Here is a 17,619-nt window from a genome sequence, read left to right as displayed (position 1 = left end):
TAATATTAGCTTCTTACCTAGTTCAACTAAGGAAGTATTTAACATTCTTGATCAGATCGTGACAACTACAATTGATATTTAGTATTTAGTATATCCTTCAAATTTAACATTCTTGATCAGATCGTGACAACTACAATTGATATTTGTGCTGAATTGGGAGCGGATTTTTAACATAATATTATTTTATATGATTTTTGATTCAAAATTGGTATTCTAAATAGCAGCAATAATATGTTTGATATAATCTCACAAAATAAAATTTGAGATGGTAGACTTTACTCCTATAAATAAAGTGTTTTCGATAAAACCTCAACTCAAATTAAGTGAACAATCAATGCAAAAAAATTGTCAATTTTATTCTCCCCTAAATCACCAATGATTTTTTTATCTAAATTTCTTCCATTCTATAGCTAATTCTAATTTATACATTAGCTTTTAAAAATATAAGGAATACTTTTCAAGTTCCCTATAAGCATGTTAGTGAAATTGACATCGTGGCTCTCAAAAATACTCTGATTAGCAAATGCAACATCGAAATTTGACTGTCTTAATTGTGTTAAAGAATATATTCTCCTTGAAATTAACCATTAACCGCAAGTATAAACTTTCATTAATTATACTTCATCTATTCCAAAATAGTTGGTGTTTTTTCTAAATTCAACATAGTTATCTCCTTTATAAAATTAAGATAATTTTATTACGTTCTTTCAATATCAATACTCAAATTAATATTTTGAAAACACAATTAATAAGACTAATTTGATAAAATAAATTCCTAATAAGTATTTTCTTAAGAAAACATCAAGTCAACAAGAGCCAACTATTTTGAAACGAAGGAAGTATGAATAAATATTCTTTAACTCGTTATATGAAACATATGTTACAAAGAATTTGCAGCCAAAAAAAAAACGACGTTACAATGTTAGCTTGAGGTATCAATCAACTGGATCCTTAGCACAGAGAAGATAGAAAAAAGGGAACAAAATTTCTGGAACAACCTCAAATAGCTTTTTGAGAAACTATAAAGCTTCCTGGATTGATAGCAATGCTCATGGTGTAGTGATTTGTTTTGTAGATTCCAATAAGTCGATCTGTTGGCTCAAACATATCGTTTTTAAGGTTGCATGTGTCAAAATAAAAATTTTAATAATAGTTGTTTAAGCGTTTGTTTCTTCGAATCTGACATATGTCAACATAGTACCTTATAAATATGAATTGTGTTGTTGTGCATCGTTACGATCCAACCACAAAGGCAAAGAAATTGTATAGCATGCATTTGTATTCAGGGACTCTTAAATTAGTATTATATATTTTAGAACTCCTTTTTCACCTGCACAAGAAAAAAGTAAACTTATCAATATTAATTCTTCATATATCACTGAAAAGCATAAACAAATTCCGTTAGAAAACAAAAAGTAAATTAGTAATCAGTAAGCTATAGAAAATAAATATGATGCACGAAAATTCTTTATATTGCAAAAAGAAGTTGGTGTTAAGTATTCTAGTTCACGTGGAATAGATATGGTGTTGCAACTTTGATAATAACTAGGAGTCCTAATATATTTATGGTATATAATTCAAACAAGGAAATGTAAGTATTAGTTGTAGGTTTTACCATAAATATATTTATTTAATTTTAATCTTTTAAATATTAGGAAAAATTAATGAAAAGAAGATTGTGTCTAAAGCAAAACTTTCAATGGAGGGCAAAAAGTTCAAACAACATTTTAAGACCCTTCACATTTTTAATATAATATAGATATAGATATAGATACAGTATATTCTTTTCATCTATGTTATTTTTCTATACTAATACCTTTGTTATATGATTTTGAGTTAATGTTTGTATTTGACTGGTTTCAATAAAAGTTGTGTAAATTTAATAGCTTAAAACACGTATAAAGTGTTTTTTTTCTCATCCGGTATCTGGTGCCCGCATCAGAGCCCTGACTAACCCAAATTGCATGTTGCAGGACTCATTAAAGTGGCAACGCTCCCAACAGAGATTTCTCCATATGGCAGCGCTCCCAACAGAGTTTTCTCCATATCTAGGATCGAACCCTTGAAGAAGGGCCCATTAAGGTGGCAGCACTCCCAACAAAATTTTCTCCATACCCAGGGTCGAACTCTCGACCTCTGGTTAAGGGTGGAGCAGCCCCATCCACAGCACCACAACCCATGTTAATCACGTATAAAGTGTTATTAATGATAAAATAGAAAAAATGATTGGATCAAGTTAATATTGAAAATGTTGAAGGGCTCCAGATTTCATCATAGTGATAATTACATTATATTTCTCTCTTTGAAAACTCTTCTTCTAAAAAAAATAAAAATTCTTCATATCCCTTCTATTACAAGATGTATGTTCTCAGATTAAAATTTTTCCCAAGATAATTACATCTCTTTTGAATTTAATCCTTCTTATTTTCATATCTCTTTTTTCAATTCAGAGCAACGACTACTTTTACCAGTTTCCCTTCAAGTCGACCTCAAGGAACTGTAATTCACTATCTTCATACACTTCTTTTTTGAGCAAAAATATCATATATTGATCAGGACCTTCGACTTTCAAATTCCTCATTCGTTAACACATTATATACGTGTCTTTGCTTAATTCTAATTTTAGTTTCAATGTTGTGCATGTCAACTTGAGTCGAATTGTTCAATATTTTGAATCAATGAAACGTACTTATATATTATAATTGCTTTTTTTTATTGATGTTTGGAGACCTGGTTGTAATGATTGAAGATACTTTCTCGGCTTTGTTGATCATTATTTAAATTATACCTAGGGTTTTATTTTTTTTTAAATTAAAATCTTTCGTAGTTCACATTCTTCGCCATTATAATTAGTTTCTTGCAGAAAACTATACAATACACAAATTAAATTTATTCAATATGTTTGGATGGTGAACTTTGTTCCCTCTCACCCATACTTGCAAGTTTTGAAATTGTTTGTCGTCTTTTATGTCCACACACTCACAAGCAACAAAGAAAAATTGAATGAAAATATTGTCACAATGTTGAAATCATGTTAAATCTATTAACTCGTAGTGTTGCTCCTTTTCATTATTAATATATTATCATTTGAATGTTGTTGATCTCATCAATCAATTTCTATCGCCTCTTTTATTTAAGACAGTCTGATTGGGCAGGATATGTTCACAAGTACATAAATGACTACGCTATTTATTTTCAAAATGCACTAGTTTCTTGATTCTTCTAAAAAAATAATCTACTGTTGCTTGATCCTTTATGGAGACCAAATATAAAGTCATTGTTGATATTGTCACTAAGTTTACTTAGCTCCAATTTTGATTGTTTGAACTAGATATCTGTTGTGTTCCTTAGTGTGGTAACTTAGAAGTTGTATATCTTTCCATCAATCTCAGATTTCATTCTCACACTAAATACGTGGAGGTTGACTTTCATTCGTTTGGATTCTTTATGATTTTGAGTTACCATTTGTATTAATTAGTTCCTTTAAGAGTTGCATAAATTTAATAGATTTGTATAATGTGTCCGCGAATAAAAAGGAATCACCAACTGGTGAATGAGAGGCTGCAACTATCTAATCACGAGTCTGAGAGCAAGTGTCTGAATATATATCAACAATAAGATGCAGCGTCGAGAAAAGAATGAGATTAGTGTGCCAGAATCTACTGATTATATAAAGTCAAAGTTACACAAATCACAAAAACAACAACATGCTTATAAAGATGGGTAGAATTTAATAATCATGAATTAATTAATTTGATCAAAAAAAAATCTCAAAGTCAATATATATAAATATCAATAAAGAGTCAACTCTATTAGATTGTAAAAGTTTTTTTGTTGCTAAGGCTTGAACTGAAATCATGTCTAAAATTGCAAGTCTAAAAAATCATTCTATAAATTTCAAAATAAAATAATATGAAACCTTTAAGTGGGAAGTTTCTTACAATCTACATATATCACATGAGTTCATGATGTCTAACGTCTGATCCAGCTGGAAGGATTGTTCTATACCTTGTCAGAGTATAAAATCCGTTTGTCTAATGTGGATTCAATACTGAGTCTCTTGGGCTAAAGATAATTAATCGCATTAGGTGTGTTAAAATGATGACACATAGTTATGGGACTTGGGTTAGCTAACTCCATACTCTCTTGGTGCTAAATAATTCTTTTTAAGTTATAAATATTGTCATATGCTTTTAAATAGTGAAATTATCTATCTGTCTAAGGATAAGGTATAAGACTTAGCTCAAAATAATATTTTACATACGTTGTATTAATTCTGTAAATTGTCTTAGATCAATTTTTTTCTAAATTTATACTTGAAATCATCAAGATTAAAGAGAACTATAGCAATCATGCTAACTATTTCAATATGCATTAAAATTCAAGTAAATTAACAAGAAAGGAAAATAATAAAAAAATTACATAGTTTTGAATAAAAGCCCTAACCTAAATCATCAAGATTTATTAGATATTTTTTAAAAAGCAAAACTTTGGCATAAGGGTGGAACAATACTCTCATTGATACCTTATATATTTAACAAGATAAAAAAATTGAAATAAGAGCTTGAATTTGAATGATTAGAGTAAGAACACTAGGTCTTACTTTTTGAAGACTTGCTTTTACTTTTAGGTCCTGAGAAAAAAATAGAAAAGGATCAATTCTATTGAAAATAGTCCCTTCTGAAAATTTAAAAGTGATGAGGTAGAGTGATGAAACATGAAAAGGATGAAAATGTCCATTTAAAAATGTTTGAAAAGTTGTAGGGATTCCATCGTACGGTTCATCTCATAGGTTGTGGAAAGGTTCACGAATTGTGGTCGAGTCCATCGATTTGAAGAGAGGTTTTCCGCAGATCTTTGGTCCATTTACATGATTCAGGTTGATGGGTCGTCGATCGTTTAAAGGTCAGTCGGCTGAACCATCGCCTTCTAAAAAAAAATTCTAACAATGTTGGACCAATTTTACGATCGGATTCAAGGGACCATGAACGGATTCACAACCCATCAAGTTGACTCATCGAACACTGATGAAATTCTCTGGACTTTTGGATGGTTTTCACAGCTATGTTTGATGGGTCGTAGACCTATTCACAGACCATGGACCTATCCATGGAAACCTGAAAAGACTTAAATCTAGGATGATTTTTCTGTTGAATATCGAATATATGTAAGCTCAAAATTTGAGGTGTTACATAACTAACTTTATCGTCTTGTATCATATCTTTTCATTATTCATGCATTTCTAATTATCTTTATGTCCACTTTGTTAGGGAAAAAATATGTGAATGTCAATATAGTAACACTCTCAGATTATGATCTTCTACGCCGTAGAATATCACAATTAAATTATATCATGCTTTATCCCAAAAAACAATCATATAGAGAAGTGAGGGCCCCTATCGATATAGCTAAAGAAACCATTCATCAATCCATATTCAACGTGCTAAGAAAAAGGATCGATCCAACTTACTCGGCGCCATTTATTTTGAATTATGGATACAAAATTTTGTCAAATCCAAAAATCAGTTGTTACAATCTGACATGATTTTATTTTTTCATATATTATGTTTTTAATTGACTTAGTTGTCTCATGTTATATCTTTTTGTTATTCATGTGTTTCTACTTATATTTAGCTTTACTTCGCCGGTAAAACTTAAGTGAACGCAATAATTAGAAACTCTCATATTATGATCCTTCTAAGTTGTTAGAACATCAAAATAAGATTATGTGTACTTTATTCAAATAACATTTCCATTTCGTCATAAAATTCAATAATTAAAACTTGATAAGGTGATATTTTTCATATCTTTGTTTTCTAAATTAAGTCAGTTGTTTCGTGCTATATCTTTTCTTTATTCATGCATTTCTATTTTTTTTATGCCTAATTTGTTAGAAAGACACGGACAAACATAATATATTAGAAGCACTCAGATTATGATCCTTCGACCTAGTAAAATATCAAAATTAGATTATATCTTTCCTTAATCAGAGAACAACCATATATAAATGAAACAACAACAACATAGAAATGTGAGGGCCTCTATCAATAGAGTTAAAGCAATTATTCATCAATTCACCTTCAATATATTAAGGGAAAAAGAGTTGATCCAGTTTAGTCGTGTGCCACCTATTTCAAATTATGAACACAAAGATTTTGTTAACTCAAAATATTCAATTGTTAAAATATATTTGTCACATCTTTAGTTTTTAATTATGTTAGTTGTCTCGTGCTATATCTTTTTGTTATTCATGCATTTCTATAACCCTACTTCATTAATAAAATATATGCGGACGTTGTATATTAAAAACTCTCGAGTTCTGATCCTTCTACATAATTAGAATATTAAAATTATTTTCTAGTTAAATTTTTAACTTAGTTGTCCCATGCTATATCTTCTTATTATTTTTGCATTTCTAATTATATTTAATCCTATTTCGTTAGCAAAATACGTGTTAACGTCTTATCTTAAAAATTATCATTCTGTGATCCTTCTATATATAAAATTAGAATATTAAAATAATAGTATAGCATCCTTTATTCAATGAACAATTATATCTCCTCAAGAAAATCAGTTGTTAAAATATGCTATTGTAATATTATTCATATCTTAGTTTTTAACTGATTTAGCTGTCTCAAGGTATATCTTTTTGTTATTAATGCATTTTTAGTTATATTTACAAAAGAAAAGTATTATTTCGTGTGTTGATCCTATTTCAATGGGATCTTGCTAAGTCAATCGCTTGCACGTCTTACTTTTACTGTTATATTAGGTCTTACTCCACATATGCTTAACGTAAAAGAGATAATAATGATTTTCTTTCTGTCTTTTGCTGAATCACTCGATAGAGAATTTGATAAGTCATTATCTCAAGTAAGTTTCAATGCTTGGTAGAATATAGTAAAAAAAAAATAATACCGTCTTCTTTCTAGTGAGAGAAAGACTCTCCTCTCTCTAAAAATCTTGATCTATTCGCGAACAGGACCCAAATTAGAGACACCCGCATAGAATCCACCACCCTAATACCACCGGAACCACCCGATGGAGAGGAGACCTTAATGGACGAAGACCCCCCCCCCCCTCAAACCCTCTTACAGTGATATAGCTAAGGGGGCAATTCAACAGCAGATCCAGCCCCCTTCTCCAACTACAAAAGACCCTCTATCAGATCAATCCGATCTGGACGGGAACTTCATAAGCCTCACAATTGAGGATAAACAGCGTCTCTACTCCCCATGGAAACACTCAGTAATCCTCAAGATTGTTGGGAAGAAATTCAATCACTAAGTCATTGAGAACAAACTAAAAGAATTATGGAAGCTAGAGGAGAAGTTCCCCCTCATAGATCTGGGGCTGGACTTCTACATCGCAAATTCTCAAAGGCAAAAAGCCAACAAACGGTCCTACAACTAGGACCTTGGTTTGTGGGAGGACACTATGTATCAGTAAGAAGCTGGGAGCCTAACTTTATTCCGTCGAAGAATCAAATCTATTCCACCGCAATTTGGATCAGGCTCCCACACCTTGCAACTGAGTTATACAACCGTCAAATTATCGAGAGAATAGGAAAAAAAATAGGAAACTATTAAGGATAGACGCATACACCTCCTCGAACCTCCGTGGGAGGTAGGCACGCATCTGCGTAGAAACCCCCCTCGAGACACCGATCAAATCCTCTATCGCTATTGGCAGTCACAAACAACAAATTCGATATGAAGAGGAGCAGATTCTATGCACAGGTTGTGGGCGTTTGGGTCATGTTCTCAGCACTTGAATACACACATGCCCAAGAACCACCACACACCAAAATAATAGCATTCAAAAGGAAGAGATCGATTATGAGGAGTAGAAAACAGTAACGTTTGCAAAGCGTAGACAAAACTGACGCCATGAACAAACCACGAAGCAAGGTAAATAAACTCCCCAACCTGATGTCAAGGTTAAATAGTTCAATGCCAAAACAGGTAAGTTTCTCGATCCTTCTGATCTCACTAAACCGGCTACGCCGACATCCCTCTCCCAGGGCTACAGAACACCCACAACTGGGCCTATTTGGAGCATTGGACCCATTGGCCCAAATTCTGTAAGTGGGCCCAATCAAAACTTAAACAACAAGCTTAAGTGGCCCATAACCATTGTAGAAAAGGGTATTAATACCCAAAATACTGGTCCAGGCCCAACCCAAGAGGGAAATTGCAACTCGGATCCACGAAAATCGAGGGATTTGACACTTAATATCAATAATTCAGATAATCCCCTACCTACCCTAATGGGTCATCATTGCCCCCTACCAACTGAAGACTGTTACGCCTCCACTTCCAAGGCTGCATCAGTTCAGGTGCTTCCAACTGTTCAAGACATGACCAACGCTGTTTTGTTCGGTCAATTAGCTTCCTTCCCCCAAAACCATCAAAATGGGGCTAAGTTTAAGCCTCCTCAACCTACAAATCTTCCTAAAACCCTCTCACAACCCACCAACTAATCTTCAAATGGCTCTACCGAAAATCAACAACCGAAAGGCGCCACAGATGTTTACCTCATCACCAACATCCCAAAATGCTCTAGAATCTTGGCTGGAGATGGGAATTCAAAATCTACAGCTGAAATTTCAGTTGGAGGTGGAAGGATCCCCAATAACAATTTCTGTGAACGACCCCAAATATCTGGCACAACTAATCACACTTAGTCTCAACCAAGGGTTCATGAACTTTGGCCAGAACACCTGGATGGCCACCCCTCATAAGAGTAATGAATCAGCCCTCCTTAGAGTCCCTGACTCCAAACATGCTCAATGACCTCATGAAGCAGGTCACTCAGAGCATGACCTTCTTCTCTCAACCAGCTCAGTACCTCCTTTCCAAGAGCTTAGCTTTTGTGAGATAACCTGAGGCCTCTCCTCAGGCAACACCACCACAGGGGCCCCTCTCCATAAACTACCCTCTAATCCTAGAAATAGAAGAAAGAAAAAAAATTCTAAAAGAGCTGAGGGAAAGCAACAGGGAAATAGAATCCCTTTTAGCAACTATAAGGGTCCCAAAAATAGATGTACTAACATTGGAAATGCCAGTAACCATAGAGTTTGTGGAATTAGTAAACGAAATGGTAGTGGTTCTATGCCCAACAGACCTTACGAAGTTCAAACTAGGGATCCTATTTCCAAGCCTCCTAAATCAGGGGTTCTTTATAGCAAATATCACCTCATCATTCTTAAAAAATAGAAGGATGGAAATGCTGAACCCATCTAACCCATTAGGGAAGGGGAAGGAGGTAATAACAACCACCCCAACATTCCCAAGATTGATAATGAATCTTATAATATGGAATGCTAGGGGAGCAAACAGTGTGGAGTTCCAGGGGCACTGCTTCTCCATGCTAAGTATCCATAAACCTTTTATGCTAGCTCTTCTTGAAACCAGAATGATTAACCACTCTACTCTTATTGGGAACCTTGGTTTATCTAAGCACATCCAGTCTGAAGCCACTGGCCAATCTAGAGGACTGGTCCTTATGTGGAATGAGGACAAGCTCAGTATCACTGACATCTCCGCGTCCTACCAAAGCATTTATGTTGATGTCCAGGTATATTCTCCTCCCTCCATCTGGTTCCTTAGTATTATTTATGCTGCCACCTCTTTAAGTGATAGGAAGTCTCTTTGGAACCAATTAGAAACTATGGCAAATGTAGTAAACAAAGATACCCAAAATAGTTGGCTAATAGGAGGAGCCTTTAATAAAATTCTTACCTTTAGTGATAAATATGGGGGTAATGCCATTAATAATAGTAGGGCTGGTCACTTCTGGAACTGTATAAACAACTGCAAGCTTTTGAACCTAGGGTTCAAAGGCAGTAAGTATACCTGGACTAACAAAAGATATAGGAATAGAGGCAACCTCATCTTAGAAAGGCTAGATAGGTGCTTTGCTAATGAAACCTGGATCCATAAATTACCTGAGGCCACAGTTACTCACCTCTCCAAAATACACTCTGACCATTGCCCTCTTCTTATTGGTCTGTCTAAGGCTAACCAAGGAACCCTTGATAAACCTTTCAAGGTGAAGAGTATGTAGCGTTCCCATCAAGGCTTTAAACACTTTGTTAGAACTTATTTTGACAACTCCCTTAACCTCACTAAGTCAACTGCTAACTTCCAGGCTTCTGCACAAACTTGGAACAAAGAAATCTTTGGGAACATCTTTAGAGAGAAAAGAAGGATCCTTTCCAGACTTGTTGGCATTCAAAAGTCCCCCAGCTACCCTACTAGTAACTTTCTCCACGGCCTTGAGGAGTCCCTCACTCACAGATTTAGTGAGATTCTTAGACATGAGCATGAGTTCTGGAAACTGAAATCCATGATCAGCTGGCTTATTGAAGGTGATGCCAACACCAGATTCTTTCATACATCTACCCTTAATAGATGAAGGAAGAACTCCATCAATGCCTTGCAAGAGAATAGTGGTAACTGGCTCTATGATCCAGCTAATATTAAGGCGAAAATAATTGACTTTTACCAGGCCTTATTCACCACTGATGGCCTCCACCCTCTCATATACCAAAAGTACTAGCACATTATGGGGCCCTCCTCATTAACTTCTGCCTTCATACCTTCTTCACTCTTAAAATTGAGGACCATTTTAACTCCACCTACCTCTGCCTTATTCTCAAATGCCCTAATGCCACCACCCTAAAAAATTACATACCTATTGGGCTCTGTAACACTCAGTACAAGATCATAACAAAGATCATTGTGAACATAATCAAACCCCTTCTTCCTGCAATTATTGGCAAAAATCAAGCAAGCTTCTTATAAAAAAGAAGAGCTTCTGATAACTCCATAATAGTTCAGGAATTCATAACCTACTTCAACAAAATGAAGGGCAAACAGGCCAACATGATCCTCAAAATTGACCAGGAAAAAGCCTTTGACAGGCTGGAATGGTCCTTCATCAGACTTACCTTTCTATTATTCAATTTTCGCAAAAATTTCATCACACTCATCATGTCCTGCATTACTTCAACCACCATTACTATCCTGGTAAATGGGGAAAAACTAATTCTTTCAAACCAACTAGAGGAATTAGGCAGGGGGATCCCATTAGCCCTTACATCTTTATCTTTGCATGGAAATGTTATCCAGGAGGATCAACCGTGAAATGGACATCCTTAATTGGGTCCCCATTGCCATTAATCATTTAGGGCTCAAGATTTCTCACATTTTCTTTACAGATGATCTAACACTCCTAGCTAAGGCCAACAAAAAAAATTGCACAACCATTAATGGAACTCTTTCTCTATTTAGCTCCTATTTTGGAATTAAGATAAACCCCTCAAAATTCGAAGCCATTTTTTCTGCAAACTGCAACAAGGATACTATCTCAGATCTGTCCAACATCCTTTCCATCAAGGCAAGAAATTCCTTTGGAAAATACCTTAGATTCCCTATACTGCAGAAGCATCCCACCAACTTTGACTTTCATTTCATCATTGATAATCTCAGGAAAAAGTTGACAGGCAGGAAAACTAAGTTCCTAAACCTAGCAGGAAGGGCAACTCTAGCTCAAACCTCCTTGAATAGCATTCCAAACCATGTAATGCAATTCATCCAACTTCCCTCTAAAATCCTCAAAACCATCAATAAAACTCAGAGGGACTTCATCTGGGGAACCACTGAGCAGAGAAAGAAACTTCACCTGCTAAACTGAAATACCATCACCTTACCAAAGAGTCTGGGTGGGTTAGGTGTTCAAAAGGTTGAACTAAAGAATCTCTCAATGCTCTCTAATATTACATGGAGACTCAAGTTTAATCCCCACACACTATGATCATCTGTCCTACATTCCAACCATGGCTCTAAAGGAATGGTCTGCAGTTGTACAAGCTCTAGAACCTGGAAAGGAAGTATAAAAGGTAGGAATATTTGTAAGCAAACTTCTCAATTGATTATTCATAATGGAGACCTCATCAAATTCTGGTCTGAAAAGTGGATCCCAACCTACCCTTCTCTCAGGAACTTCATTGCTGGACCCCATATGGAGGGACAACTGCACACCAAACTCTATGAAGTTTGGCAAAATGGGTCCTGAAACTTCAAATCTATCAACTTTAACCTTTCCCCCAGTATCATCCATACCATTACAAGCTCCTTCTACTTTAATCCTAATCTTAAAGAAGATAAGCTTATTTGGAGAGTAATTGGTGATGACATTTTCACCACCAAAAGTGCCTACAACCTTAGCCTATCCAACAGTCTCTAAAATCAAAGTAGGCCAAAGAATTGATTCACCTGGATCTAGAAGATGCGTGTGCCCAATAAAATAAAGCACTTCATTTGGCTCCTCCACCGTGACAGGATCCCCTGCTATGATACTCTCAACAGAATGGGCATACCTGTTGACAATGTCTGCAAAATTTGCCAACACTCTGTTGAGAATGTAGACCACATGTTTACATCATGTATCTCTACCTCCCACTTCTGGAATGCTCTACGCGTGTGTCTATTGCCGATCTCAAGAATGAAAACTGGGCTACAACATGGGGAAAAAAAATCAAGAATAAGCACTTTGACAATCTCCTTCCTTGGTCTACTATCCTCTCCTTCTCTCTATGGACTATATACACTACTAAAAATGATAATTTCTTCAATAGCCACACCAATAGTCCTTCTTTTAAGAACTCTTATGCTCAAGCTATTGAGTTCTACTATTTAAACCCTGGCACTGCCAAACCTCATACTACTGACATATATGTTAAGTGGACTCCCTCCTTAATAAACTCTTACAAACTCAATACTTATGGAACTTGCACAGGCAACCCAGGGGAAGGAGGGATTGGGGGAACAATCAGAAACCATAGAGATGACTGGATCTTAGGCTTCTACAGAAGCTTCTCCCATGTCACTAATAACTATATGGAGCTTATTGCACTACTAGAGGGACTGAGGTTGGTCAAGACCAACAACCTCACCCCCATTCATATTAAGGTAAACTCCATGCAAGTTATTAACATGATCACTAATGGAAATCTGCTATATGATGCTTTGATTGAGGAATAGAGGTCATTACTAACGGAGCAGGGCCATCCAGTGGTAGAGCACAACTATAGGGAGCAAAATAGAGTGGCGGATGCTTTTGCTAGGAAGGAGCAAGATCACAAAAGTTTGAAAATGTGGCTGTTTTTGTAGTTCCCCCTATGTGCGCACAAGAAGCTCTATGGGTGGACATTCTAGGAACTTATTTTGTTAGACAAATTAGGAACTCTGCTAATTTGTCTCGAGGAGACCCTATTCTAAATGTACTTGAACCAGATTAATCTGGGCACTCCTATTTAATTTATGTTAAATGCTTCTTCTAAATAAAAAAAAAGTAAAAAAAGGGTCAGGCTTTATTAGTAGAAGCGTGAACATCATATATTAAAAACTCTCATATTATTATACTTCCATGTTATTAGAACATCACAATTAGATTAGCTCATACTTTATTCAAAGAGCAAATTTAAGTCACCTCGAAGTTAAAATCTGTGGTATCATAATATTTTTCATATCTTCTATTCTTAATTAACTTAGTTATCGTAGCTTGTACTATATTTTTATCGTTACTTATGTGTCTCTAGTTATATTTATGCCTACTTTTATCAGTTGAACAAGCGCTAATATCATAAAGTAGAAATTCTCATATTATGATCATTCGACGTTATTAGAATATCAAAATTAGGTTATATAGTACTTCATCCAGAAAACAATTCTATCTCACTTAAAAAAAAATCAGATTAGATAATATTTTTCATATCTTGATTTTTTAAAACCATCTTACTTGTCTTTTGCTCGTTATTTATGTGTGTTTTTAGTTATAGTTACGCCTACTTTGTTAGTAAGACACGTGCAAACATCGTATATTGAAAACTCTCATATTATGATAATTCTATTTTATTAAATAATCAAAATTAAATTATATCGTATTTTATCCAAAGAACAATTTAACTTCACCTTAAAAAAATTTAATTGATGAAATCTCATACAATAGTATTTTTCGTATATTAATTTTGAGCTAAGTTAGGTGTCATGTCCTATATCTTTTCGTTATTCATGTGATTATAATTGTACTTAAACCTACTTTATTTGAAAAACACGAACAAACATCCATATATCATAAACTTCATATTATGATCCTATTTATTGTTAGAATGTCAAACTTAAACTATATTGTACTTTATCCAAAGAACAATCTCATCTCACCTCAAAAGGTTCAAATATTAAAATCTAGCAAGGTAATATTCTTTTGTGTCTTTAGTTTTTAAATTACTTCAGCAGTCATGCCAAATATCTTTTCGTTATTTATTTATTTCTAGTTATATTCACGATTACTTTGTTAGTAAAACATGCTCAAACATAGTGTATTATAAACTCTCATATTATGTTCCTTCAACGTCATTAGAATATACAACGACAACAACATCTCCAGTGTAATTATACAAAGTTGGTTTGAAGAGAGTAGAATGTACATAAACCATGACATTACCTCAGGTGTAGAGAGATTGTTACCAATAGACTCTGAGCTCAAGAATATCAAAATTAGACTATGTCGTGCTTTATTGAAAGAACAATTCTATATCACCTAAAAAATCCAATTGTTGAAAGTTGATATAGTGTCTCGTGTTATATTTCTTTCATATTCATGCATTTCTTATTTCTAGTTACATTTTACGCCTACATTTTTTATTTAAACATGCATAAATAATAACAACATACTCAATATAATCATATAATAGAAACTCTCGTATCATGATTCTTCTATGTTATTAGAATATAAAAATATTGTACGTACCTTCTCCAAAGCAAATCCTATTTGGTCTAACAAATCCCCCAAAATTTTAAAAAGTGCTAGTATAGTAATTAATATTTTTGATATTTTCACATAATTTAGTAAATACATATAGACAATGTAATCCCACAATGTAATCATATGGTCAAAACTCTCAAATTATAACTCTCTTACTTTTTCAGGAAATCAAATCTATATTATAGCATATTTATCCAAGCAAAAAAATAATCTTATTTTTGTCTAAAATATCCTATTATTTTGAACATTTATTTTACTAAGTAATGTTTTTAACATTTTCACTCTAATAAGTATACTTAGTATAATTTCACAGTATAAACATCATAATTCTTTTTCCTTATTAGTACATCAAATCATATCATATCCTCTTTTATTCAACATAACTCTATTTTGTCTTTAAAAGTTCAATATTTTTGAAAAATTTATAGGAGCGAGTAATATCTTTAATATTTTTACACAAGTTAATAAGCAAGCATACCTAGTGTAATTTGATATAGAAAAGTTATAATTCTTCTACCTTATTAGTATATAAAACCTATATTATCATACATTCAGCAAAAAGTTCTATATTCCCACCAAATGAAACCTGAAGAGGATAAACACATATACTCCACATATAGGTATATTATCGTACATTATCTAAAAGAATAATTCAATTTTGGTAAAAAAAAAAAATTGTATTTGAAAAATGTATTAGTAAGTAATGTTTTTATTATTTGAAAATTGTTATCATACATTCATATATTCTATTTTTAATTAACTTAGTTTTCTTAGCTTGTGCTGTAATTTTATCATTATTTGTGTGTTTCTAGTTATATTTACACCTACTTTGTTAACAGAACACTCATAGATATCATATATTAGAAACTTTCATATTGTGATCATTCAACGTTTTTCGAATATCAAAATTAGGTTATATAATACTTTATCTAGAGAACAGTTCTATCTCGCCTCAAAATAATTAGTTTTTTAAATTAGATTAGGTAATATTTTTCATATCTTAATTTTTTTAAAATTGTCTTAGTTGTCTAATGCTATATCTTTTCGTTATTCATGTGTTTTCTAGTTATAGTTATGCCTACTTTGTTAAAAAGACACTGCGAACATCATATATTGGAAACTTTCATAGTATGATATTTCTATTTTATTAGAATATCAAAATTAAATTATATCGTACTTTATCCCCAAAACAATTCAATTTCACCTAACAAGAAATCAGTTGATAAAATCTTAGACAATAATATTTTTCGTATCTTAATTTTTAGCTAACTTAAATGTCTTGTCCTATATCTTTTTTTGTTCATTCAGTTTAATTGTATTTAACCATGTAAAACACGAATGTACGTCATATATTAGAAACTCCAGATTATGATCCTACTACAATATTAGAATATCAAAATTAATCTATAACGTGCTTTTTTCAAAGAACAATTTTATCTCACCTCAAAATGTTCAAATATTAAAATCTAACAAGGTAATGTTTTTGTGCCTTTAGTTTTTTTTATTATTTGTCCTATCATGTCCTATATCTTTTCGTTACGACTACTTTGTTAGTAAAACATGCTCAAACATCGTAATTATGAACTTTTAGATTACGTTCCTTCTACGTTATTGGAATATGCAACAACGGCAACAACATATTTGGTGTAATTACACACAGTGGATCTGAAAAAAAGTAGAATGTACGTAGGCCGTACCACTACCTCAGGTGTAGAGAGATTATTGCCGATAGACTCTCAACACAAACATATCAAAATTAGATTATGTCGTACTTTATTAAAAGAGCAATTCTATATTACCTCAAAAAATACAATTGTTAAAAGTTGTTTTGGTAACATTTTTCATATCTTAAGTCTTTAATTAACTCAACCGTCTCGTGTTATATTTTTTCATTATGCATGCATTTGTAGTTATATTTACGCCTACATTTTTTTTTTATCTAAACATGCAAAAATAAATAACAACATACTCAATATAATCATATAATCGAAACTCTCATGTCACAATTCTTCTATGTTATTAGAGCATATAAAAATATCGTACCTTCTCTAAAGCAGATCCTATTTGGTCTAAGAAAACCCCCACATTTTTTAAAAATGCTATAAAAATTAATACTTTTGATATTTTCACATAATTTAATAAATAAACATAGACGACATAATCTCATAATGTAATTATATGATTAAAACTCTCAAATTATAATTCTTTTTAAGAACATCAAATCTATATCACATCATACTTATCCAAACAAAAAGATAATCTTATTTTTGTCCAAACATATCCTATTATTTTGAATTTTTTTTTACTAAGTAATGTTTTTAACATTTTTAATCTAATCGGTATATACCTAGTATAATTCCACATTATAAACATCATAATTCTTTTTCCTTATTAATACAACAAAATCATATCATATCCTATTTTATTCAACAAAAATCCTATTTTGTCTTTAAAATTTCAATAGTTTTGAAAAAATTATAGTTGCAAGTAATATCTTTAATATTTTTACACAAGTTAATAAGCAAACATACCTAATGTAAACCCATAGTATAAAAATTATAATTCTTCTATCTTATTAGTATATAAAACCTATATTATCATACATTGAACAAGCTGTATATTCCCACAAAATGAAATCTTATGAGGATAAGTTTACATAGTCCATATCATTATCTTATGGAGTCGTTTGGTCGGGAACAAGTTATCTCGAGATAATTAACCTCGAGATTAGCTATTTCGAAATTAGTTATCCCACCATATATATGAGATAACTTATCCCATCACTAA

At 32.9% G+C, this 17,619-nt stretch overlaps 1 protein-coding gene across 1 annotated transcript; it reads left to right on the top strand.

The window, feature by feature from the left end:
* The first annotated feature begins 9,303 nt into the window (after positions 1–9,303).
* Positions 9,304–10,068, top strand: LOC124886655. The gene has a single exon (XM_047395534.1). It carries the CDS (start codon positions 9,304–9,306, stop codon positions 10,066–10,068), a length of 765 nt encoding a protein of 254 aa, XP_047251490.1.
* The last annotated feature ends 7,551 nt before the right edge of the window (positions 10,069–17,619 follow it).

Source organism: Capsicum annuum, chromosome 8 (assembly GCF_002878395.1).
Source record: "Capsicum annuum cultivar UCD-10X-F1 chromosome 8, UCD10Xv1.1, whole genome shotgun sequence".
NCBI classification, from domain to species: Eukaryota; Viridiplantae; Streptophyta; class Magnoliopsida; order Solanales; family Solanaceae; genus Capsicum; species Capsicum annuum.
This window is presented reverse-complemented; position numbering and strand designations above follow the sequence as displayed.

Excerpts from the sequence above, each read along its gene's own strand:
- LOC124886655 (XM_047395534.1), top strand. The coding sequence starts at position 9,304 with ATGAATCTTATAATATGGAATGCTAGGGGAGCAAACAGTGTGGAGTTC.